Source organism: Chenopodium album, chromosome 16 (genome assembly GCF_948465745.1).
Source record: "Chenopodium album chromosome 16, dcCheAlbu1.1, whole genome shotgun sequence".
NCBI lineage: Eukaryota > Viridiplantae > Streptophyta > Magnoliopsida > Caryophyllales > Amaranthaceae > Chenopodium > Chenopodium album.
In genome coordinates, this window is record NC_137849.1 from 45,026,891 (window position 1) to 45,053,855 (window position 26,965).

Below are 26,965 nucleotides of genomic sequence, written 5' to 3' on the forward strand. Positions count from 1 at the left end.
TAGATTCCACCTCCCATTGATTTTAATAATTAACTCCATTCTTTTTATGTACCCAAATCATTCAATTCTCCACTTTTAATTTTTATTTTATTTTAGTACACAACAACTAGTTTAACCAATTATTTTTTCCCAATTATTCACTTTTGGTCCCACTCTTTTTTTAATTAAAATTTTATATTATTTGAGGTCAGTCCACCATACTATTATTTTCTTTATATATAACATGACATTAGTGCCCATTTTTCTTACTTCTCTTTTTCTCTTCTTCAATCACTTTTCTTAAGCTACCTGCTTTAATTTTCCTCGAAACAAATGGCTTCCTTTGGTAAAACAAGATCTTCAAATTCAAGAGTTGCATTTTATGCAGGAAGTGAAGATTTCTTCAATCATCAACAGCCTCATTTCCTTGATTCTTGCTTTTTCTGCAACAAACCACTTAAACCCAATCATGACATCTTTATGTACAGGTAATACAATAAGTCAATAGCCCATATATCTTCTTAATGTCGTGTCGTGTTGTGTCGTGTCGTGTTTGTGTTTATGTTCGTGTTTTGTTATGGATTGGTTTCTGATCAATGTGGGAATTTTGTGTTATGCAGGGGAAATACACCATTTTGTAGTGATGAATGCAGACAAGAACAAATAGAGATTGATGAAGCAAAAGAAAGACCTTGGAATAGAAGAACCCTAAGAAAAGCAGATACATCTACAAAATCTGGGTCTAAAAAAGCTGTTAGAACTGGAGTTGCTGTGGCCTGAATTTAATCAGAATTATCAGATCATAGTATATACATAAAATCTCCTCAAATCTTGCTGTCTTTTTTATTTTACTTTTTTCCCTTGAATTTTTGCCCAATAATTTGGGAAAAATTTCATGCAGTGACTAAAAGTTTTAGGAAATTAGATTTTAGAAATAATTACCAAAAAAAAAAAAACCCAGATTTTTGGTGTGATCTGCTAGAAATATGTGAAGGGAATTACATCACTACCCCCACAAAGTGGGGAAAAAAGTGTATGTATGACATAAGCTAGGGAAAAAGATCAAGAAGCAAGTTATGATGGAGGACAATTTTGTCTTTTAATTTTTTTCTTTTTCTTTTTGATTTTGGGTGTGGGAGTTGTGAATGATGTTTTTATCAGTTTGATGGATGATCTTCTTTTTACTTTTCTTCGTATTTTTCATCTTTCTAATCACGCATAATTATGTAAAATTGGATCTGTATACCCGTATTTGTATCCCTATGACGTGTGTTTTGTATAGAGAACACAATTTATTGTTGAAAGTTAATAATTTTACGAAACAATAGTATGATTGAACATGTTGTATACGAACACGACGAAATAATACACGAGTACATGAGCTATATACATACAAGAGCCATAAGTCTACACTATTATTATTTCATGTACTATGGCATAAGCCGCCAACAAAATGAGCATGGACAACTCACAACTCTCTTATTCAGGAAACTGATTTGAGAGGAATAATAAAAGTTTGATGATGCTAGGACAAAAGTTGTTGTTACTTGATCAAATAACTGAAATAAAGTGAAAAAACAAAATAAAAAAATTAGGGTACAAAAACATGAATAAGTTAAAGAGCAGGGTATATGTACTGTTGTAGGGATTGTAGGATGTGACAATAGACAGACTTTGAGCCACACATATCAATGATCCACTAACTCATGTCTCATATCATAATTTGTGATTTGTTTCAAAATTATCACTACTTAAGCCAAATCACCCTAGAAATAATGGCATTCATAATAATTAACTTAGATTATGAAAGGAATTATATATTAAATTACATAAAGGGTGTTCTAGATCTTTATAATGCAAATGAACTTTTTTTCAAGGGTTATTGAAAATGGACTCTATTGAAGATAAACTAATTTATTTGGGGTGCAAATTAGGAGGGTTATATTAAATTGAGTATGTCTTATCAATGATGTTTTAGTGAAAAAAACACCCATACAAACATACTTAAGATTAGATTATTGATCTTCCGTATCTATAAAGCAATATAATAGTTTGTATATGGCGTGTTTTGACAATAAAATTAATAATAACATGAGAATTGATAGTTAGTGATGTTTATGTATGTAATTGTATTATTGAAGATAAGAAAATGAAATCTCTTCTTACAAAATTAACGATTGTATATGATCAATGTAGAAAATAAAAAAATAAATGAGGTACACGTCAAATATCCATCATCTTAAGGTCTCTTGTCACACTTTTGTGTAATTCAAACATAAAATCATTTTAAGTTTGCTCTTTCGCATCGCATGAAGGGAAAAAGCGAACCCTTTGCAAATTTAAGGAAAAAGTACTAATATGTCCAACATGAAAAACTTTACGAGTGTAGTAATATGAAAAACTAAGGATAATATCAATTATTATTATTATTATTATTATTATTATTATTATTATTATTATTATTATTATTATAAGATAAGTTCTTAAAATGGAACCATTAAATAGAAGGAAAAAAAGTACTCATTAACATACTTTTAATTAAATAAACTTAGCACTAGTTCAATCAATTCTCTATCTCACAAGTCATAATTGCAAGATCGACTTGCAAAATGTACTGTAAGTACTTAGATTGGGAGAACTAGGAAATAAAAAAAAGTGTAACTAAAAGTACATTCTTAATTAATTGTTATTATTGGTTTGGTGATGACTATGGTTGCGTACCATCAAATGTACAAGGTAAAATCCATTAGTAGGGTTCTATAATTTGCGTAACACCACAAACTTGGACATGTAGCCTAAATTAGATTATAAGATCAACTTGATACATTAATCACTATACAGATTAGTATGTAATCACTTTAGTTGTAACACTTTTTCTTTGCTTAGCGTGGAACTAACCGATTTCTTATTAAGAGGGAGGGTGATTATGGTACTCCATTAGTACCTTTCAATATATAGTAAATTTGGAAAAATTATCATCCTTTGAAGATTTTTCCTTTTTTTTTTTTTTTTTCCTTACATATAAATCTTTGCAAGTTGTAAGTTGTAACAATAAAATCATAAAATTTACATTAGATGTTCCGGGTTCTAAGAATTGTGGGTCTTGTGAATTTATAACACTAGTTAAAAATGATTGTGGGTCATGCTTCATACCAAGCCCACATGCTTTAGAATTAACTAGGCCCAAACAGTAAGCTACATGCCATGACAAAAATTACAATGGTCAACCCATGAACAAACTAAGCCAGGCCAACATACCACCATGCCTAGCCAAGTCATGCCTAAGCCAAATTTCGTTACTTTTACCATTCTTTGTCATGCCTCTCCCAAATAAAGACGACTGATCCGATGCACATACACGTGTCATGTTGTATCATGCCGTGTTTTTCTTGTTCCGGGCCAACCTACCTCGACACCATTTGTAACGCGAATGAACAAGTCATGCAGTATGACCCGAGGAGTCCATTAGTCCATAGGCCCATATCTCAACCCCTCTCCACATTTCTAGAAAAAATAAATCAATTTCACCTTCAATTGACATTTCCCCTCTTTCAATTTCTCAACCTACGACAATCTCTCTCCTCCGCAAACTAGGGTTTTCAGATCATCATCTTCGACAAAAATGGGGAAGATTCCGGTGAAGATGAGGGCGGTGCAATACGCTTTGTCGCCGTACCAGCAGAAGGTGATGCCCGGATTATGGAAAGATCTGCCCGGAAAATTGACTCACAAGGTGACGGAGAATTGGATTAGCACCACTCTTTTGCTCGGACCTCTCGTCGGAGTTTACTCCTATGTTAATTGGTACCTGGAGAAGGAGAAATTGGAGCATCGCTATTAGGTTTTGTTCCAGATCCTTTTTTTTCTTCTATCTTCTGAGTTGAATGTTTCTAAGCTCAGATCTTTGATTTTTGTTTTGTGAGAAATTTGTAGAAGTTGTTCTACTCTTGAATTTATGATGGATTTGATGTGGATTTTGAGAAATTTTCACTGATATTGAACAAAGTTGCAATAAATTTGATAAATTTGTTATTATTATTATTGGGTTGATTTAGCGTTGATTGTGTTGGTTTTTTTTTGTTATGTAATATTTTTGAATGGGTGATATGAAGCTGTAGAATTTGATTGTTGGGTATGAGTTTTGATTGTTGTAATTGGTACTTTGTTGAATTTTGAGATTTTGCGAAGTGTTGCTTGGTATGCTACATATGTGATTTCGTCGAAAGGTCTTTCTTGTTTAGTGTAGCGGTGAGCTTTTGGAAACGTTAAAGCTGTGAAATTCCCTTGGTAAACTACTGGACTTGAGTACTTTGAGCTGGATTGGATGCTAATGTTAATGTTTCCTCTATACTTAGATATTTAAGGCTAATGTAGCGGAGGGAATTATCGAGGCAGAGCTAGTTAATTTTTGCCACTGCAGTGATACCAAATTCTGATAATAGCGAGGCAGAATTCGCCTATAGCTGAGATAAAGTTAGTTTCATAGCTTTTGCTACATTTACTCCATTTTCATTGATCCACCATTCTAATATTCTGTAACTAGGGGAGTTGGTGAACAGAAGCTTTCCACACATCCAGGCTCCTTGTAGTGGAACTAGGAGAGTAATAATTTATTTGCACTTTAAAAATATAATTTGGTGGATTTAATTTTTGACTGAAGTATGCTTTCTTCACAGCCACCTTGAGTTATAATTATTTTTGCATATTCAGATGGCAAAGCTCTCTATTTTTGCATTTTTTGTGAGTTTCTTGGGAATTTGGATTATTACTAGAGGGTGAAGACCTTTTTTTAGGTACCCAGTGGTACTGGTACAATAATAGAAAGCCAAGAAGAGATGGTATTGACTAAGTAGGATGAAGACCTTACCTTACCTGCCATTATGTGCCAATTGCTTGTTAAATGAGTTGTTAGCGCCTTATCACAATGATGAAAATTGCTTGATGAAGCATATGTACCAGCATTTAATCCCAATTCATTCTTCTACTTGGAAATGTCAAACCTCCTTGCATCTTATTTTTAGAAGCTTTTCGTCTACACAAATGGCTCAGATTTATGGTTGTTTTTAATTTGGTAGGTGTTTTGTCAATGACTTACAATTTGTTTGGGTAATGTTAAGGGAAGGAAAAGAAAGGGAGGGAGGTGAAGGGGAGGGAAGGGAAAGGAAGGGGAAGGAAGAAGGATGAGTTTTCCTTCCAAATCTCTCCATTGTTGGAGGATTATTTTCTTAGAATTTAGTCCCTCCATTTATCTCCCCTCCAGTTCCCTTCATCCCTAATTTTTTATCCAAATGAAAGAAACTCCCTCCCTCCATTTCCCTTCCCTTCCTTTCCCTTTATTTCCTTCAATCCAAACACACTCTTACACTATGTTTGGATAACAATAATGAAGGGAAAGGGAGGGGAAGGAAAAAGAGGGAAGGGAAAGGGAGGTGAGAGGAGGGAGAAAGAGACCTTTCATTTTCCTTTGAAATCTCTCTAATAATGGAGAGATTTGGTTTATTAAAAGTGGAAGGAAAATGGATTCTTTCAATTCCCTCCCTTTCCCTCCTTGCATTAGATATTCAAACAAGGGAGGATGTATCCCTCCATTTTTCTTCTCTTCCCTCCATTTCTCTCTATCCAAACATAGCGTTAGTGTTTCTTATGGTAGTCAGGTTGGTGATCGTCATGGATAAGCCAAAAAGAATCACGAAGTTTGAAATACACTCGTTGTTTAAAGAATTTCATGCATGTCGTTTTGTGGTAACTTTGTCATCTGTTTATTCTACTGCCTTGAAAGCTCTGTAAAGTTAACAAAGTTTAATCCAGTTGGAATTTTTTTCATGATTTCATCATACGGAAAAAATGTGTACACCAACAACCAATGCTTGGGGCATATCTGGTGTCTTCATTAGGAGCCTGGCCTAGAGTTAGATTGAACATCAGACTAGTTAGAAATTTGGAGTAGGGGCATGTCTGGTGTCTTCATTATGCTTAGTCTATAATTAGATTGAACATCAAAGTGGTTAGAAATTTGGAGTAAATAAATGGATTTACATGGATTGCAATTTTACTTCTGGAATATATATACAAGTTTACAACAAGTTGAAAGATGGCAGATTCATGCTAGTACTTTTTAACTTGCTAGTACACCAAATCATTTAATTACCAATAGAGTGGGACATGTTACAGGCCAATGCTCACTCTTCTCAAAAGTCTACTTTAATGTATGCAGTAAACGAGTTACGTTATTTACTATCTTTAGGATTCAACATTCCTGATAGCTTCCATTTAAGTTAGATTTTCTAAGCTGTTTATATGCCATCAGTTGGAACAATAAAATGTGAGGTTGATTGGTGTAGCATCAATTTTTAACTTGCTTCCTTTGAACCTTTCCCCCTCTTTGTTCCTTTTCCTCTGTTTAAGTCTACAAATATTGTAGCATTTGAACTTTACTCTTCTGAATTTTGGATCTTTCACGTGATCATATTCTGAGATGGTTATTGTAGACTCAGGAATGTGTAGCTCTTTTATTGTTTTTTGGGAAAGTCCAGGTCCTACGCTGCAGGTTATCCCAAGGTTACTAGTTTACTACCTTAGTAGGCATCATCAACTGTTTGCCTGGTTTTCTTGGCCTGCAGTTGACCTTTTTTTTTTGGGTTTGGGGGTGGTGGTGGTGAGGTGGGTGTAAGGTTATCTGTGCTTTTCTGCTTGGTCCTAGTTACAGCTTACAGATAGTATTTAGTTCCCCCAATGGTCCAATCTATTCTCCGTCTCATCTCTCGTTTCAGAGACATTGGGGGTCCATACATTACTCATGCAGTCATGTTTTGCTATATCTTTTGGACTTGTATTGTGAACTCCTAAATTAACAGTGACATAGTGTACCTTTGACATCAAACTCCCTACTTTGCTGTTGTGACAGTAGTACTAATTTTTCAGGGTTCTAGTGAAAACATATTTTGGGTATTTTCTTCTGAATGTCAATCCATTCATCCATGTAGAGAATTCGATTGCAGTAGGTGAGAGTGAGTTGGGCGAAGCTCAAAGCTCCCCAAAATATGATTTTGAAGTTATATGTTTCCATCTACTTATTTCATTTGACTCAGTCCTCCAAATGAATGGGTTCCTCTTTGACCTAGTATGGTTTAAGACTGACCATTAATTCGTATCCAAAGTCCTTGTATTCGAAAAAAAGTGTCGGAATGCTTCAGATGTGTTTCTTGCCCACCCCCGAAGAAAGTCAGAACTAAAGTTTATTAATGATAACCAATAATAGCATCTTTTTGTCAACCCATCAAATTGGAAACTGGGTCAAATAGTCCTAATTTAACAGAGCAACATGACATACAGAACCTATGAAAACAAAATCATCTAGATGTATACATTTGGAATTTCGATAAACATCAACCTTGCATAAGTATTGGCGTAGGAAGTCAGACGCTAATGTTGAGCCCCTTTGTTCCTTGTCTAATTCGATTGAACATGAACGATTTTGACACAGGAATTCTTACATTATCTGCCATGGCTTGGCTTCTTCGATGTTATTGTTGATCGAATATTTCAAATGCAAGGTATCAGCTTGACGTATATAAGAGAGATCTGTGCTAGTATACGACTATACGAGGTTAAGCAAGATGACAATCAAATCCTGTAGAGTAGATATTACAATCTTTATTACTCTGTATCCAAGTTGGCTTCTGAAATTGCTTACTTAGATTATCAAGATTTTGATTTCAATTATCAACCCTACTTGTCAACTTGTAGTACTAATTACTCCCTTACAATTTAGAGAAGGTGATCTATTTCAAACATTTCAAGATTGATTTTTCGTCAATAATTCTCTGACTGTTGCTGAAATGCTGATTTGATTTACGCTGTATTATAATTTGAAATAAAAATGCCATGAAACGCAGAAAAGCTAAGTTGTACTCTATATTTTACACGCCATTTTATACTTGTTATACATTCGTAACACACAAGAATTACTCTACGCAAAAACAATTCAAAACTCACGATTTTCATTTATGCTTATGTTATTCATCTTTCCATAATTTAAAGCTCAAGAACCTCAAGCTTTAACCGATTCACGAGTCTTTCCTTTAACAGCAGGATTTACATGGATAGGTTTCAGGACAATGCTCCTCTAAATTTATAGCAGTTCCTGAAACTTTATGCTTCTCACATTAGCTCCTGGCCTTCTCTTGATTCCAAAAGTTAGTTTCTTCCTAGGAGACGCATTGAATCATGAGACCTTAGCTCTCTGCATGATCATAAATCTTCTCTTACCAACACCTTCAACCTGCTCACCAAGCTTTGCGAGGTGAGCAAACCGTCTTCTAGCAGATTCCGAAACCCCTACTTGTTTCCCCTTCTCTGGCTCACCTGCTTCATTCTCAGTAGGACTGCTACCCTTCTTGCCAGGGCTTCCATCATCTGTTGTTGTCTTCATTATTTCCTTCAACTTCTCGACCACCACACTCATATCTGGCCGCTCCTTATAACTCTTCACTAAACAACTTTCTGCTACTTTTGCAATTTTTCGAGCTGCACTTAAAGAATACTGGTCCTCCAATCGCGGATCTATGATTGAGCTGAACTTTTTACCTTCAATAGGAAATTGTTTCACCCAGCTCAAAAGTTGTTGCTCAGGCTTTGGAAGGCTTCTTTCTAATGATCGTCTTCCAGTTAGAATCTCATACAATACAATACCAAAACTCCATACATCGCTCTTTGATGAGAGATGCCCTGTTTCTATGTAGTCAGGAGCAGCATAGCCATGTGTGCCAACCACCTAAACATAATTAACAAATCAGCAAGGTCACCAGAAATCGACATAGCAAATCATTTGTTAAAACTGATTACTCCAACTTCGCTGCTGATTACACAACTTTGAACTTAATAATTTATCGGAAAAGTACTGAATGTCAAATGATTGATCCATTGCTAAATTATCTTCACAGTGAATTTGAATTAAAGATATCAATATTGTCCAGAAAAAATATTATACCATGGTACAAATAAAGATTCCATGTTAAGACATGCAAAAAGCCATTCGGGCAAGGTCATCACAGTTATAGTTCAGATTTTTTTAGGAAAGCAAAGAAATTAACACTGATATTTTCGGTATTCTGTTCCCATTGTGCAATTGGTTTGCCATCTTATTCTCTAGCTAGCAACCTTCTATATTATATGTTTCATAGCAATCTGATCTTCTAGACTAAGCTTGAGTTAAACAATTGTGAAAGGGGGGTTTTGACCACAAATTAATTATTTTGAAGATGATTAAGTTGCATTTAGTCTTTCATACTTACAGCTGTGGAAACATGACTACTTCCTGGAGTTGGACCTTCTCTAGCTAGCCCAAAGTCTGACAACTTTGCCTGGAAATTCTCATCCAACAGTACATTTGAAGTCTTGAAATCACGGAATATCACCTTCATCACAAACATCAAAAGTCAAATGTCAAATGTAATCAACAAATATTCAAGATCTAAAGATTTCACTTAACTAATCAGTAATACAGACACAGTAGTATCGTGATTCAAATAGAATAAGAGACAGGACATAAACAAAATAATCAGACTTCATCCAAGTTTAATGGGCTTTCTATGAGGTGTCCCTCTTTAGACTTTAATATGTATTGTGCAATCTTTCTTGTTCCTTGTTATTTGTTAATTGTAAGATTAAACTTACAGTAAGTCTGTCAGCTTATAAGCTAGCAGTATCTCAAGGAGTAGAGCATCACACCCTAGAAACTGATTCACCCCCTCGGCTCTCAGACTTACAGAAATAAAAATGATCATGACCACATTAAATAGGCTAGATCAGCGCACAGAGCACAATATTTCAGAAATATGGTCATAGCAACTCACATCTTCTGGCAACATCTAGGAATGAGAACTACTTAATTAGTTCCCCTGCCAGCCAAAAAACACAAAAAACTGTATCGCAGACTGTCTTGACTCTTGAATATCCACCTATAAATCCACTGACCATTCACAAATTCACTAAAAAGTACACCCCCAATGCCCAAAAACTACGAAGTAAAACATAAACTTTGAAGACAAATGCATTTCATTTCTAAGGTTTCTTAATGCATGAGAACACAAATAATGGTATAAGCATTGATGAGATACTACTCCATACTAGCATATTGGGATAGACATGTAATTCACACAAGTCTAAGAAGCAGATTATGTATTATATATTCCAAATGCAACTATGTCACACCTGTACTTCTAGTTCTTCATGTAAATAAGCCAATCCTTGAGCAGCCCCAATAATAATCTGCATTCTTTTTTCCCAAGGAAGATGTGGGTATGTCTTCTTAAAAAGGTGATCTTCCAAACTTTTGTTAGGCATGTACTCATAAACGAGCAATCTCTGTATCCCTCTCTCTCCATCCACAGCGCAGTATCCTATGAGCTTGACAAGATTAGGGTGTTCCACAACACCAAGAAACTGAACCTCTGCCAGCCATTGTTTATGTCCCTACAAAAAAATGAGTTTATATAACCCGTATAGAAAATTACAAACAAGTACCTAATAATTTGCAACATTTGGGTATGTAAAAATGGCATGTGCTAACAAAGTTATGATCAAAATCAAATTCAGATATAGTTCTTAGTTAGGTTCATTATATTAAACTTTTCCTACCATGATAGAAGACAAGTAAGCTGCTCAACTAACAACATTGAATTATTGAATTGTAGAAGATAAATTTACAGCATTTTCAAAACATAGTCAATAAAAAGCAACTGCAGAACTTTCAATATAGCGTTTCAGAGCTTCTAGCTTGCCCAGGGATCATAGACTATGTTCTATTCACCTAAAAACACCTGAATACTCCTGAACTTATTTGATCTGAAAATAATTACCCTCGTTTTTTGTAATCCAATAATTGATCTAACTATCAGCAGCTTAGGATTAGAATTTTGGGGTAGTGGTCATCAAACACGTATCATCAGAGCAATAAAATAGGTATATTAATGGACTGTCACTAGAGCAACACAGTTGCTGATCAAGTGATCACTAATTCAATTGCTTCCTATCACTCGCCACAAACATAAGACTCGAAGCATAACACTTCTATATGTTGGTACAGTTCATAAAAACACAATAATGCACAAACATAAGACAAGTTCATAAAAACACAATAATGCACAAACATAAACAAGTACAGTTCTAAATTTTGGACCACTTCTATACTTATTAAAATCACAAAATTTACTCAAATATACCTGAAAACCGTCTTTATTAAGCTTCTTTACAGCAACCAATATAGGATCACCTTTCCCATCAACAGGCTTAATTTTCCCTTGATAAACACAACCAAACCCACCTTCACCAATCTTCAGCTTCCTGTTAAAATCATTAGTAGCAATTCTAAGCTCCGACCATGAAAAAACCCTTAAATTGGGAGATTTCTCTTCATACAAATCAGAAATCCCACGTCGAAAAATCTCCGACCCAGTTGATTTCATCACTCCACCACCAGAATCAGTGCCAGAATTGTCAGATTTGCTAACTGGGTTTCGCAATTCAGGGGCTGATTTATGTCCCCTGGTACGAGCCTTCTCTTTAAAGTAATAAAAACACTTCATTTCTTCTCTGGTAAATTCCGTCGAACACCTTAGATGCTTCTTATCAAAATCAATGATTTCATTCAATGGCGTGTTTCCATTGAAAAAGTTTGAATTTTCACAAATGGGTGTAAATAAAACTTTAAATTTACTACTCGCCACCAAGATGGGTTTTTAAAAAGCTGACTTTTTTTCGTCAATTTGTTCTAGAATTTGTCCATTTTTATAATGAAATTATACCCAAAAAGAGTGAAAACCCAGTTGAAGATTTATTCAAAATTTTGGTATAACATAAAAAAAAGGAGTATAATAATTAATGTACAACGGAAAATAATGACGTTAAACAAGAAAAAAACACTGATTTAATTGGGATTAACTCGTAATTAATAAGGAGTTGAGAAAAAAGAGTGATAAAATCTGGGAAAAGATTAAGAAGTAGAATTGTAGTTGGATGAAAGAAGTTGAATATTGCGGGAAAACGAGTGGGAGTTGACGAGAGAGAGAGAAGTTGGTAAGGGTGTTAGCCGTTGGTGGCACGTAAATGAAATATAATGGACATGAGATTTGTAGTGAAGGAAGGGTGTCAATTTGAATTGGAATTCAATGCTACTTTCTTTTCTTTATAGTTGTAGTCAAAGGGGTGATTTGTTTATTTGAATAACAAAGGCTTTGGATGGGGTCATGGACTCATAGGTTTGACATAATTACTAGAGTCTAGGCATGAGATTGGATATGAAGACACAATAAAATTCCAGTCTAAAATTAGAGGAATGACACGATTATACGAGTATGGCAAAATGCCTAGGTTGAAATATTTTTGTATAAAAATAAAATAAAATAAAACAAATTTTTTATTTAAATATAAAAAAATGGTGTTAAATTCATATTATAACTCTATAATAAGAAAATTAAATACATGTTGAATATTATTAATTGTTTGATTGAGGGGAGTTCACTACTAGAAAAGGACGGAATAAAACCTTATCGCCTCCCCTTAACTGCTCCAGCCATGAGGCTCGCCGGCCGGCGTACGGCTCACCACCCATGCCACGGCGTCGGCGAGCCTCCGATCTTCTCCTTTAGTTTGTTTTTTTCCTTTCTCCTTTGCGTTTTAGTCTTCGTTTTGGTTTTTTGTATTTCCGGCCTAGCATCGCGCACCGTTTCCCCTTTTCGGCCGCTCCAGTTTCTCACCGGCCTTGTTGACAGCTTGCCGCCGGTTTTCGTTGCCGCTTCCCCGCCGTGGCTATGCCCCTCCGTTTTGTCCGTCGTTGCGTCGTTGTTTTCGAGAACGGGGAGGGAGATCCCTCTGAGTCCCTCGCGTAGGGCCGTTCTTAGTCCCTCGCGTAGGGCCGTCGCTGCCGCGGTTCAGTGGTGTGGGGGGTATGGGCTTCTCGGGCGGGCCTTGGTGGTTCGGGTTTTATTGTCAGGCGGCATGTGGGTTGGGTTGGTGAACCTCGGAGCTGTGGTGGTTGTGCTTGGAGTGGCGGCGGGGTGGGTTGTTAGGGTTTTGTTCGTTGTCTTAGTTTTTAAGTTTCTTCCTGTTTTTTCTTTTAGGAGTCTTTGTGTGCCTTTTAGTTTTGTTATTTTTTCTGTCTGTGTGGTGTGGTTGGGTGATATGGGGCATGCAGATTGGTGTACCGATCTTCTGGTGCAGGATTTAAGCCGGGTTTTTTGGCTATGGGGCTTCGGTTGGATCTTCTGTTGGTTTGGACTAAAGGGTTATGCTTCCATGCCGATTTCCGTGTTTGAATCGGAGATTGTCTTGTCTATGGTGAAGTGTACGACACCAATTTTGATTTCAGGTCGAGGAGTACGGGATTCTGAGCCAATGAAGGTTCACGTCAGAAACTACAACATATTGCCAGACCCCCTTGCAAGAGGCTGCATAGGACAGCGTTATATGAGCCAAGGGTACTTAAGAAAGTCATTTTGCGAGTGCAATTGTAGTTTCTTTTATTTCGAACTTGTAATTGGTTCTTTTGTCTTTGTATTGTTCGATTACGATCTCTTATGTAAGTGCCGTATGGCTTATTATTAATGAATTTTAATCTCCCCCTTCAAAAAAAAAGAAAAGGACGGAATACCGATAGATTTTACTGATGGCCAATATAATCAGTTAAAAAATTAATTTTTTCAATGGTTTAATTAGTCGTCGCTAATACCGACGGCTTAAACTCTATCCATTTTCTACAGGTGTCTTGAGTCACTTGTTGACTTGTTGTCTGCACCTGATAGGTTGGTTCGGAATGTCTTTTTTAAGGTATCAGACCAAAAAAGAGAGATGCTTCTCGATGGAAAAAACACTTTCATTTTAGGACAATCTAGCATAGGTTAAAAAAACTGTGTTGGTGATGAAATTGTTTCAGAAGGAACAACAATATCACATAGTTCACTCTCCGGATCTTTGCATTGAGTTAATTAGCATCATCATTATCTGATTGTTCCTTCGGAGATATATTGTGATCCTTAGTAGAATCTGTTCCGATTTACTGAACTGAGTTGTGAACTGAATTGAACTGAGCTAAGCTGAACTGAACTGAACTGAATTGTTTATAAGAGAAGGAAATTAGGAACTGAACTGAACTAAAATTAAGCTGAAGAGAACAAGTTCTAACCTTGCGTATTATATCGTAATGGTTAAATGATAGCTTTAAGTATTTTTTTTTTCTATCTCTTCAATTCTAGTTTCCAAGTCAATGTTGTAGAGCTCTGGAACACTAACGGGTACAATGCTAATAATCAAGACCATTAATGATCCGCTACAATGCATCATCCTCATCCAATTTCAGAATTTTTTTTGTTACATTATCATCATCTTCACTCCCAATGGCATATATAAGTTCAAAACGATATGGTCTAATTATTTTTAAGAAAACAAATAAATTGTTACACACCTTTAAAGATGATGAAATGGTCATTTATTTAACATTGAATTATTTAATATGAAAAATATAATATACAAATTTAGAATAATTTATAAGAAAATTTATCAATTACTACCTCAAAAATTGGCCTTTGTGAATTAATACCCTTAAAAAAAAATTGTTAATTACTACAGTACCTCAAAAATGATTAATTCTAATATTACTGTCTAAGTGCATTTTTTCAGCAACTTCACACATAAATGATGTCATTTCTAAGGCTAAACCCTAATTAAATCAATTTAATCCTTATTATTCTAATTTAATTATAATATGGAATTTTTTTTAACAAAAAAACGCTCCTAATCACAAAGGGCTTTTTAAGGTAGAAATTGACAAATTTTCCTAATCTAATAATAATACACATAATTCACAAAGGAACTTTTTTTCAAGTACTAAATTAGGTTTATTATGAACAAGTTATCAAATTGTTATTTTCATGCAATTACATAATTATTGCTATCAAATGTATACAAAACAATATGATTATGGACTTATGGCATGTATGCATTATTGATTTTTAAAAGACAAAGGGATATTATTTAGAATGAACTAAAACCTAATTAGAGCCTAAATCCTTTTAGGTTATTGGGAGAAAGTAAGAGACTCTCATTTACTAATTAAGCTTTTATGCCTATTCATAAATAAATCACAAGCTATAAATGAATCACAAGCTCATAATAGTCCTAACTACTACAATTATTGTAAAATACTTTGCGGCTATAATTATTAATTATTTAATTTGATAGAATCTTCAAAGGATTATATTATAATGAAGAGTTGATTTGAACCATCGTTGGCAAACATTGATAAGTGCATAGTTTTGTACATACTTGGCAAAATAGATCCCAAGAATATTGCATTGTGTTGTCCACATGATGAAAACACATAGTTCCTCGTACTACCTTGTGTTAATGTGCATCTTTTCATGGTACTTAGTAATTGGTATGAATGCACAAATATATTATTATTAGGGTTGCCATTTGGCCTATTTTTTTGGAGCTCCTCCTTCCTTAAATTTTGGGGCTAGCTAAAGTAAATTAAACCACTATTATTTTGTTGTTCCTATTTATTTGAGATCAAGTATTATTAATAATTTTATGTTGCTCATACAATCATACTTTTTTTGTTGTTGATTTCTTTGAATATGTATGTACAAATTTTGCTGATTTTGAAAGTTAATGGAAATAGTGATTACTATTTTGTAATTGATTATTTACCATCACTTACCTTTCACACAGATCTTTAATTTGCGGAATTTTTTTCCTACTGTTGAAAGCAAGCTAGTAAAGTGAATTCTTATTGGCAATAATTAATATGTTCTCCCAACCGTCTTCATACTATTTGTGTTTGCACTTATTATTTCAACGTGTTCATATAACAATTACTCTAAGTATTACATAATATTTGGTTAATATTTATGAAATACTTCTTTCATTTAGTTCAAATCTCATATGGAGTACTAAACTATATGAAGTTTGCACTAATTTTGATATTTTAAAATTTGTACTATAATATATAATTAAAAAAATGTGTATAGTTAAACTTCATCATACTTTAGAATGAGTTTCTATTAAAAGAGATACTTAAGTTCCAATCTTCATCTATTTTCCTTTCTACTTTGATGAGTGAGAGAGCTTGCCAAATTAGGAAAAGTAATTGAATAATAATAACAAATCTTCATTTCCAAGAGAAATATTGGATAATCATTGGACATTCATCCCTTCTTTACATGCATATTACCTTCCAAAGTTTTGGGGCATGAAAAACTGCTGATTGGTGGGATGTTGATGGCTGGATACAAGAATGCATTGAGCACAAGAGATACATCCAGCTTTTCTTGTAAACTTTTAGGAAATAAATATCATTAATTTCAGTTTTTTTTGCTACTATGTTTACTGATTGCCTTATAATCAATCAACTTTGATAAGAAGATTCAAGGATTTCATAGATTGCCAAGCTTCATGAAAGATTATTACTTGAAATTATTGTTTGGTGTTAGGATAGATTTGTCTCATTCTTAAACTAATATCGTCTTTGTCCTATATTACTTATCGTTATTGATTGTCCCTTTGCGCACTTATTTAGTAGTTTTCCTTTAAGTTTTCTCTCTATAATGCCCTTTATTGACACCTATGATAATAAGACTCGACAAGAATTGTTAGACATGAATATGTGTCCAAGTGTCAGACATGGTTTTAATATGGTCCAAATTGAAGTGTTTGTCATACCAATGACAAAGAGTTGTGTATCGACGCAAATACTTGATGTGAAAAGGAGAGCTAGTCGAAGTAACATAATCCTTATATTAGCTGATTGGCGTAATTTTTTTGACCCGTTATAAAAATTGAACCATAAAGCAGCATGAATACCATGCAGGAGGAGACTTTTATATTTGGAATCAAACTTAATTAATATCCTAATCTTAAGATTCTTACCATTACATCAGGAACTCACTGTCTTGAATCTCCTGATATAGTATCTGAACCAAAAATAAATAAATAAATCTGTTACAATCTATTAAAAAATATGGAAGTCTTCTCATCCCATAAAAAAATGTTGAGTGAATGACCATTCGAAACATTAGGTACTATGTAGTTCAGCTCAGATCTGGAAACTGAGAAATACTATGTAGTATAAACAAATTATAAGGTTAATTTATGTTTACTGCCAAATCTTTGCAGAAAAAACACAAGAAACATAGCTAATTTAGCTCAGATTCTCAGAGTTACAACTCACTAATTAAAGAGATTAATGATATTGCAAGTAACTATAATTTCTATAAATAAATCTGTCTGACAACCTGCCCATAATTAGTTAGCTGCAGAAAATAATCATTTCATTTCATTTGCTAGCTATTAATGTCAGAGAAATTTAAGCTTACAAAGTCACACTGAATGAATCATTAGTTTCATCATCAATTATCATCCCTTATATAGTTACATAATAAACATATTTAGTTTTTAAGATTTGAGGGGATCAGGGGGTCGGAAATCCTCGAACTTAAGACCGGAGCTAGTTCGAATCTCATTTAATGTTGATTCTCCCTTTTCAGACTTTATCATCTCTAGGATGCTCCCAAGGACATCTCCTGCCAAGCCAATTTCTAGAAGACGGCCTGGTTCTTCCCCGCCTTGGTGTATCAATTTACCGACCTCGTTTAAGGACAGGACATTCTCTAGGATGACTTTACCGAAGATCTGGCCAAGAAACTCTGGTGCTTTTGGTGCATCAGTGATAGTATCCTCCAAGTTTGTCAATACAGAATCAAAACTGGCAAACAGATCAACATTGGGATTAAAAAGAAACACAAATAACCAAAAAGAGGCTAGCAGATAGTTTCACACTAGACCTGTCATGTGGACTGAGCCAGACCTCAAGACACCCCTCAGTTTTCTGTGCTTATTGAAGAGTAGAATGGCACAGAACAAGGCACGAAGGACTGCTCACTGGCTGGTTCGGTCAATTAATAACATAAAAATTAAAGAAAATGCTAAAGAAAACGTGTAGGTGGGCACGACTGGCATGTGGGATGTGCCACTGAGAGCAATTCACTCCCATCCCAACCCCCTCCCAAAAAAAATTCAGCAAATCACAAGGAAATGTATGATTCCATAAGTAACTCTTACCCTTCAATGAGCTGTTTTGTACTAAACATGCTATCTCGAGGCTTTGTGAGGCTGATAAGAAGTTTTGCCAACATATCCCTCTCCAAGGCTTTCCTCTCAAAAGCATCCGTAACCCAAAGAGATATAACAGTAGGGTGGAATTTTGGAGCATTCAAGTCTTTGATGCACAATGCAACTTCCTTCTCATCATTTGCACTGAAAATAAGTAAACATCAATTAACTTGACAATCATCATTGAGAATGTAAATAATCAAAAGTTATCTTCAAGCAATCAATATTACTAGATGATAATTGTCTCACGTACATAAAACATAAAAGGTGATTCAATCCAGTGAATGCATAATGCAAGTCCACCAAGTCGGACTATGTATGTGGCAAACAAATTCCTTATTATCCTAGATTATAATCACAATAAAAACCAAGTTATAAAAAAGAAAGCTAGTTCAGCAAAAGTTATAAACACATTAGCTAGCAAGTAGCAACCACTCCAATTCTAATGCCCCCCTGCATTCTCGTCAATTCTCCTAACTTGGTGAGATGAAGTGAGTCATTAAAAGGATATGTTTCCAGGTCAAATAAAGAATTGGATAGACATCATAAGTAATGTAGCTATAAACCAAGATACCAACACCAAGAAGTACAATCTACCAGTCACCAAAATAGGACACTACCAGCAACCACAGTCGTCAAAACTGTGCATGATATTAGAAAGAAAACTATTGGTAAGCGGATAGCATAAGTGCACCAAACCATTCCATGTGACCAATATCCATCCCTTTGGTTCATTCTTATTCTACTCCTTGTTTAATTCACAAATATTTCAACTCATTGTTTGAAGTAGAAGATACTCTTATTTGCTAATGTAATAGCAATATTCTTTTTCTAAAAAAACATGTTGTGAAATGATACACAACTACACTTAAAAAATTTTCTCTCAAAAAGGAAAAGACATGGCAAGACTGACCAGCACAAGATTGCCTAACCAAGATAATTTTGACCCCAAAATTGACCACCCAAAGTTGAACAGAAACCCGAAAAAAAACTCAACCACCAGAGCATGACCTTAAGTGACCTGAAAGACTGAAATGAATCCAATCCAGATACAACTAAAACAATAATGACCCAAACCCAAACTGGATTGAACACTATTCTTCCTAAATATTTGTTAATTCTTCTTCTTCAAAAAAAAAAAAAAAAAAAGATGTTAATTCTAATTTTAGAATAACAATTGAAAATCAAAGCATCCTGCACTAGAACATTTAAACCATTGAAAGATGCACTTAAGTGGAAAGTCACAGGGATTTATAAACTATTCCTTTAATGAACCCAGATCATCCTTGGGGAATTTTCTAGCCATTAGTTGGTTTTGGATAACCACAGATTTGAAATTTATGCAGTTTGCAGTTTGACAAAGAATATATTGCCATTCAGTAATTTCTTTGGATTTCTCTGTAGTTTCAGCACACAGGAGATAAAAGATTGTTCACTACAGACCAAAGCTAGGCGGTACAAAAGCAGAAGGAAATATTAAGCAAAAGCTGCAGCACATAACTATAAAGGGCACAAGATGTAAATAGCACCATAACACATTTTCACCCCCTCTCTTTTCAGACATGAAAAACTTGAAAGCTATGTAGGGGTAAAGTTATTTTCGTGAACCAAATCAAGAAGACCTTTTAGTGCAAGAACCATTATAACAGCATTGAGAAATAGGTAAAAATTTCAGTATGTGTAAGTTAAAAGAGTAACACAAGGCAGTTCTTACCTATAATACTCCTTTATGGTAGCCATAGACATGTCTCTTAAGCGTTCTTCAGGCCACACCTTTTCTGAGGCAATGTTTTCAGCTGGAGCTGCAACTGCTTGTGTCACAAGTGATGAAGTCAGTATAGGCTTGTCCATACTTCTATCAGGGTTTTTAACGTCTCTATTTGTGTAAGTTGAATTGCGCTCTAGACCACCAGAATGGTCATAAGAAACTATACCTCCAAAACTTTCTGAGGCCTGCCTTGAAAAGTGATCTTCCCTTGAGCTATAAGCTCCACAATCTGATGCATTACTATAACCATTCAAACCACTCACTACTCTTCTAGAATCCCCATGAAACGTAGTATCAATTGAAGGGGCGGTGGAGGTAGATGGCTGTCCTCTACATGACATACCCCTGGCAAGACCACCTTGAGGTCCAAGGGTAATAGGCTCATCACCAGAAGAGCGTTGGAGCAAAGGCACTGAAAGAGTCCTACTCTCAAAAGTACTCCTTTCATCCTTTCGTACATCGTGCCCATCATATCCACGTACTTGAGTACTATAACCTCTAAAGCCATATGCCTGGCCAACTGGAGAAGGTAACAGGGAGCCCCTTTGATTATATCCTACAGGATGGCCCCTCCTCATTGAAGGGTTCACGCTGGGCCCACGACTTGGCCGACCAGCTTGTCCAAGCCTTTCTTGAGCAGCATCCCTGTGCACTTCCTCGATCTTTTTAGGCCCTTCAACTTTCCTTCTTTGTTGCCATTTGTTCTTTCTAAGATCAATGGCATCCTTCAACATGAACCTCACTCTTGAAGATAGGTTCATGTTGTTAGATAACTGCCACATAATGTCAAAATAGGCATCCATATGATCCTTAGCTCTGGAATGATCAATCATTTCACCAATTGTGCTCATCAACTTGCACAATGCTTCAATATTTTCTTCATCAACATTTTGATATTGGCCCAACAACTTCTTAATGCACTCATGCATTATTCTCTCAGTCAACATCCTTTTCTTGTACAACTCTCCGATCAATCTAATATTACCCAACATACGCCTTCTAACTTTTAACCTTTTCCTTTCTCTCTCCTCCTCAGTTTGTTTGATCTCACCCTCACCATCATCCTTATTAGCTTCTTGTTCCTCTCGTTCTCCCCTCTCAAATTCTTCTTGGCACTTGTTTAGTAGGAGCCTCTTGAAGGTGATCTTCTCATCATCTACACTGAGGTCTGGCAATTCTGAAGCCAAATGAGAGCAGAAATTGGCGTACATTTCACAGAACGTTGGTTCAGTTAATGCCTTGTCAAAAATCTGAGATATGACTCCAGTTAGAGTCACTACATTGTCGATTTTAACTTCTTTCATTTGCTCAAACAGTTTCTCAAAATTTTGAGGGGTAAGCTTATTTAAGATAGCCTTCAATCTCCTTTGTTTTGCCTGTTCTTCATCACTAACTTTACCCACTTCATACTTATTGTCAGCTCGGTGCATCACCTGTGAAGGATACTGAGAAGCCAGCATCATACCTCTGTCGAAACTTGTAGCTCGTTGCCAACGTTCTGCATCAAGGTTATATCGTTGTACTCCCTGAAAACTCACTGAGTGCATTGGCCCGGAAAGGATCCCACCAGCATGCTGAATGGGTCCATGTCCACTTGGATGTCTGAGAACGCCATAATCAGGGCCAGACTGATATCCCATCATATAGCCACCATAAGCAACACCTAACCCTAGATCCTGACCTGAAAATTGAGGAACTGGTTTATTCCACCTACCAGAATCCATCATACCGTTAACATGGCGATTACTTCGGGTAGATCCAGAAGCCCTATCAATATTTCTTCCTGAAGTTGCATGATCACGATCACTATGAGAAGCATTGGCACTGAAACATGATAATATATCAGCAATCTCAGGCGTGATTTGACAATGCTGCGGAAGATCAGTACACTGCTGTGATAATGTGAGGAGAAAATCCCTGGAATACTTTTTCACAAAAGCTCTTTCTTCATCATAACGTGAGCCTCTACGTTCTCCTTTAACTGAGGCATCTAATTTCGGTGCAGACACATCAGCAGCATCTTCCCAATCTTCAAACTCCAGTTTACCTTTCTCACCCTTTTTCTTTCTTGCACTATTTTCACCAATAGAAGGAATCTTCAAAGTACTGGAAACATCTTCTACAGAAGCAACAGTTTCTTTCTTCGCCTCAACACCTTTATAGGCCATGTACAGATCAGCATTCGTCCCAAGAGAATCTTCCTTCTGAAGCATTTCTTTCCACTTCTTCTTCCCCTTATTATTCTTTGACTTACCTGAAGAAGAAATCGGCCTTGCTTTCTCTGTGATTTCTACTTCCGGCCTTAACTTTGCTTCAGAAAAATTTGCAGCCGCAGGAGATACAGACACACTCTTAGGAGAAAACATTTGCAAGGATGTCTTGGCACTTTCAGTCTCAGAAATTCCAGACTCAGACTCCTTATGAGAAGTTTCAAAACCAGCTGCCTCTCGATCATATTTCTTAGTTTCATCACAGTGTTCAGTCTTTTTAACAAATTCTGCAGACTTCAAAGGACTACCTGGTTGCTGCCCCTTAACTTCCTTTTCCCCTTGTTGCTCAATAACTTGCAAAACATAGCCATTTTGTTTATAGTGTTGATCCTTACCTGCTTTCATAGGAGGGGTCATGTTTGTAGTCAGTTGAATAGTAGTATTATCTTGTATTTGAGTATATACAACTTGAAAATCTATAATTAAACCAACAAGATGAGCCATTTGTCACAATTACTTTGTCTTAAATTTAATACTTAAACCAATGGAGATCATCAACTTGTGATAAATAATTGCTTTCTTTTTGTTCATCCCATGAAAAATATTATGAGAAACTTAAAAATCATTAATATGATGAACAAATTCTAATCATCACGTTAACTGTATTTTAACCTCAAACTGGAACCTAACCTTCATTGTTAAATTCTAAGGACTATCAATTATTCTTAGTGGAAAATGACACAAAAAGAGATGATATGATTTGTGTAATAAAACATATTCAATGCCTTGATTGAACGCACTTACTTTAAACTTTAGAATTGGCATTACCTGCATGGTCTTCAGTTCCAAGATCAACAGAAGAATCACCAGTTGATCCTGAATCAGTAGTCAAGAGTGATTCCTTCAACACAGAAACATCATTTACATGCATAACTGAAATATTAGACTTAACATCTGGAGCAGCAATCTTCAATGAATTGACATGGTCCTGTCGTACACTTAAGTCAGCCTCCAGATACAATGCACCATCATTGTCCAAACCCATCCTAACCTAAGTTACTTCCAAAAAAACAAAAAAAAAAAAAAAAAAAACAAAAAAAAAAAAAGAAAGAAAACTGACCTGCGGTGATGAACGGACGTTTTCCTTCTTCTCTGGATGTTTTTGTACATCTCTTATAGAGTCCAACTTGATTACAGTTTCCTTCTTAATGACATGTCCATTTGTTGGAGAATATGCAACAGATTTTTTCAACCACACTGAATCAGATTTTAGCTGCAAAGAAGATTCATTTGCATTTGCTTCCATATCCTTTTTAACAGCGTCAGGTTCCACAGGAAGCCTAACTAGTTTTTGTGACTCAACCTTTTCAGTGTCACTAGAACTTGTACCCTTCTCTGCTCCAGAGTTAACAGATGCTTTAACATTTACTAATGGTGAAGTTGACTGTACAGAAGGAATGGGATAGTTGAATCTAGGACCCTGAGAAAAGCTTGCGTGTTTGGAAGAGGAAGACAATTTGGTGCTGGAAAAACGGGAGGACCTGGACTGTAGGAATTAGGATAGTATCCACCAGGGCGCATTGCTGTATAAGAAGGCAAAGCTTGAGATGGTGAAAGCCTCACATGATGTGATCTTGATCTAGGTGACCCACCATCCCTATTATCTGGTCTAAGTTCCTCATGTGTTTCTGGGTGAGTAATCCTCACTACTTTACGAGTGCTTCCAACATTTCCAGGCTGATGCGGATGGAAAGGAGGTGACAAAGGCATTCCTAAACTTCCCGGCTGATGAGGAGGTTGGGGTCCCAATTGAGGATTGAAACCAATGCTCTGGCCTTGACTAATGATTCCTTGATTCTGCATAAGATTGTGTTGAAGACCAGGCATAAAAACTTGCCGCTGAGGCGGATTTCCTATATGAAATGGCATCTGCATTGGCATTGGATGTGAATTATTTAATGTGCCTCGAGTCTGAATTTGTGGGTTGGGGATGCCAAACTGCATGCCAGCTGGAGGTTGGTGTTGCTGATAAGGCAAAGGCATAGAAATCCCTGCCATAGGACGAACAGCAGGCTTCTGAGGTTGCATTGGTTGAATTGGAGAAGGCAAAGGTGTCACTTCAACTCTTGTGACTTTTAAAGCAATATTAGTTTCTTGAGCAATTGGTTTTTCCTCAGATGAAACATGCTTTTCAGGCACCTGCTGCGTAGGAACATATGATACTGGAATAGCAGGTGCAGTTCTTGCAGCAGCAGCATGCCGAACCTGAATGGTAATACACAAAGCCATGAGTACAGATAAATAAATTAAATCACAAAATTAGAGATCTTTCAAAGCCGTGAGACTTTTGTCTTTAGACCAGCATCAACATCACTATATATAAATCCAAGCCACCAAACATTACACCTTGGAAAACTATCTAATCTCTTTCTCCGACAACATAGCCTTATACTAAAGCCCCTTGAAAGGCATCATGCCAAAGAAAGGAAGTCAATGTAGTGACCTTATTGTTACAATTAAGAATCAACAAAAGATAGTTTCATATAGCCCCTTCATTACTAGAAACTTGGTAAGGCATTGCCTGATATGTTATTCTATAAATATATACAAAAAAAAAAGTCTGAAACATTTGATAAATTCAAGTGTATAAAGTCAAGTTTGACCCAAACTAGACATATAAGTTCAGCTATGTTTATGCATTATTCATTATGCAACTTTTGTCCCAATTTGGCTTTCTGAATTAGACCTTAATACAAAAAAATTACTTTTTTTAGGTTAGTAGTATACTATGCCAACCAAGAAAAAAAAAATCAAGAGCTAGATGCTAGATCAATTGTGAGGAAAGATAAGGATAAAAAAACCTGATTACGCTCTTGCTCATCCATATTTGGTGGAGCCGAGGTGGTCCGTGCTGGCACCTACAGGAAACATAGAGAGAGACTGACATTGGATGTATTGGCTTTAACTCTTTAAGTTTTGAAAGCAGCATAATCTATACAGATTCTGTTACAGTTCCGAATGAAAGGAGTAAAAGAAAATGAATATCCAGTGTGAATTTTTAAACATATTATTGGTGGTACTGTTAAAACAATGAGATACCTGCATGCCATTCATAACGCCAGGACTTATGGATCCAAACTGAAGAGAAAATTCTTTACCTCCTCCTCCTGAAAAAAGAGAGGATAAAAAATTGAAACCTTTATGCAAAAAAGTTTAGGTTGTCTACCCTCTAGACAAAATGAAACCATCATTGTCATTTTGCACAAATGGAAGTATAAGGAAATACCTTTCAAAGGAGTTGAAGGCAAGGTGGAATCTGAAGTCATGGAGGACGATTGAGAAGACGGAGCTTTTGGAATGGGTCGACTGCTCTTCTGACTCGATGTATCTGATGGCTTGGGAACAGAATCTGCAGCTGGTGGAGAGGATACTCCTAAAACAAACCAGTATTGTTCTGGTAACTATCACATCTTTGTAACATATAATTGACTACAAAATACTAGTTGACAACAAATGAAAAACAAAGAAAAGGAAACAAAAATAAGGAAAAGACTACCATGTAATGTAGAGTGCACATGATTGCCATTTTCGACATGATGAACACCAACAGCAGTGGAATTAGAGCCTGATGATGTTGTACTCACAGATACAAAAGTTCCCCTTGATTGCCCCCCTTGTCCATTGTTTGATTTCTTAGAACTAAACCATTAAAAAAGGCAACCCAAACAAAATAAGAAATCAATCAGAATGAAATCATCCAAGTAATCAACTAATCCGAAGCTGACAAGGCAACAACCACCTCCTAGTGTGGATCCAACAGCTAGTTTCTGGCAGGCAAGGTTCTAATGATCACAAGGTACAACAAACAACAATCCAGAGAAGAAAAAACAACAAAATAGACAAAAAGTATCAAATAAAAACTGTGTTTATAAACCTTTTCATTGGTTGAGATCATGAGATTATCTCTTCAAACGGCCTAAATGTTACAGAGTATTTTACTAATTCAAAATACACCATCAACATGACTGTTAATTCTCAATTAATCAAGTAATTAATTGGACCAAATCTACTATTAGAAAGTAAGCAAAAGAAAAAAATAAAAAATAAGAACTCGAATAATCAACCCTATTAATCAAATAATTACTATTATTCAAAAAACAAACCCTAATCATCAACAAGAAAAATAAACAACATTTCAACATTTTACATTTCACAAAAATGGTTACACTTTACATTTTGACTTTTGAGGTATAAATTTAAAAACATTGACAGAATATTGTCACTCATACTGTCATACATAAATCAAAATATAATCATTGTGGTCGTGTTTAATAAAAATATGTAATTAAAAATCAAAGGATTGCTTTGAAGACCTTAATAAAAAAATAAAAAATAAAAGTGTAATTATTTTCGTGACGGACCAAGAAGTTAATAACAAAGGATGAAACCTGCGATTGTTAGAAGATATAGGAGGGGCGGAGGAGGCGCCTCTGCCGGTGCCAGTGGCCGAATAATTGCGATGATTTTGATCAGACAAGGTATTGTTTAATCTTCCACCACCCCCTGTTTTTCTGTACTGCTTCTCCTTCTTTTCAACCCTTATTTGATTCTGGGACATATATATGTTCTGATTTTCCGACCCTCCTATTATTTTCCCAATTAATTTCACAGCAACAAAAATTCAATCAATCAAAAATATTAAAAGATTAAAAACCCTATATAAAGATTTGAACTTTTCTTCAGTTACACTATAAAAATCAAAACTTTGACATTCTAATTGATTATAATTATCATTGGGAGTGAATTTTGATACAATTTTGTTGTAATTTCAAGGTAAGAGAAG

At 35.5% G+C, this 26,965-nt stretch overlaps 2 protein-coding genes and 1 pseudogene across 3 annotated transcripts; 1 reads left to right on the forward strand and 2 right to left on the reverse strand.

Annotated features, from left to right (window-relative positions):
• Positions 1-245: 245 nt before the first annotated feature.
• On the forward strand, positions 246-1,149 carry LOC145585547 (FCS-Like Zinc finger 3-like). The gene is made up of 2 exons (XM_081642249.1): positions 246-467; positions 600-1,149. The coding sequence occupies exons 1-2, from the start codon at positions 313-315 to the stop codon at positions 757-759; spliced, it is 315 nt and encodes a 104-aa protein (XP_081498375.1). The 5' UTR covers positions 246-312; the 3' UTR covers positions 760-1,149.
• Positions 1,150-7,977: 6,828 nt separating this feature from the next.
• LOC145585549 (putative serine/threonine-protein kinase PBL19) lies at positions 7,978-11,950 on the reverse strand. The gene is made up of 4 exons (XM_081642250.1): positions 11,202-11,950; positions 10,192-10,452; positions 9,273-9,395; positions 7,978-8,752 (listed from the first exon to the last, which is right to left on the reverse strand). The coding sequence occupies exons 1-4, from the start codon at positions 11,562-11,564 to the stop codon at positions 8,204-8,206; spliced, it is 1,296 nt and encodes a 431-aa protein (XP_081498376.1). The 5' UTR covers positions 11,565-11,950; the 3' UTR covers positions 7,978-8,203.
• Positions 11,951-17,403: 5,453 nt separating this feature from the next.
• Positions 17,404-26,740, reverse strand: LOC145584399 (eukaryotic translation initiation factor 4G-like; annotated as a pseudogene). The gene is made up of 10 exons (XR_014100354.1): positions 26,571-26,740; positions 25,679-25,821; positions 25,409-25,555; positions 25,222-25,289; positions 24,984-25,040; positions 23,243-24,387; positions 22,951-23,110; positions 19,859-22,598; positions 18,094-18,288; positions 17,404-17,737 (listed from the first exon to the last, which is right to left on the reverse strand). The product of XR_014100354.1 is annotated as a eukaryotic translation initiation factor 4G-like (transcript).
• Positions 26,741-26,965: the final 225 nt, after the last annotated feature.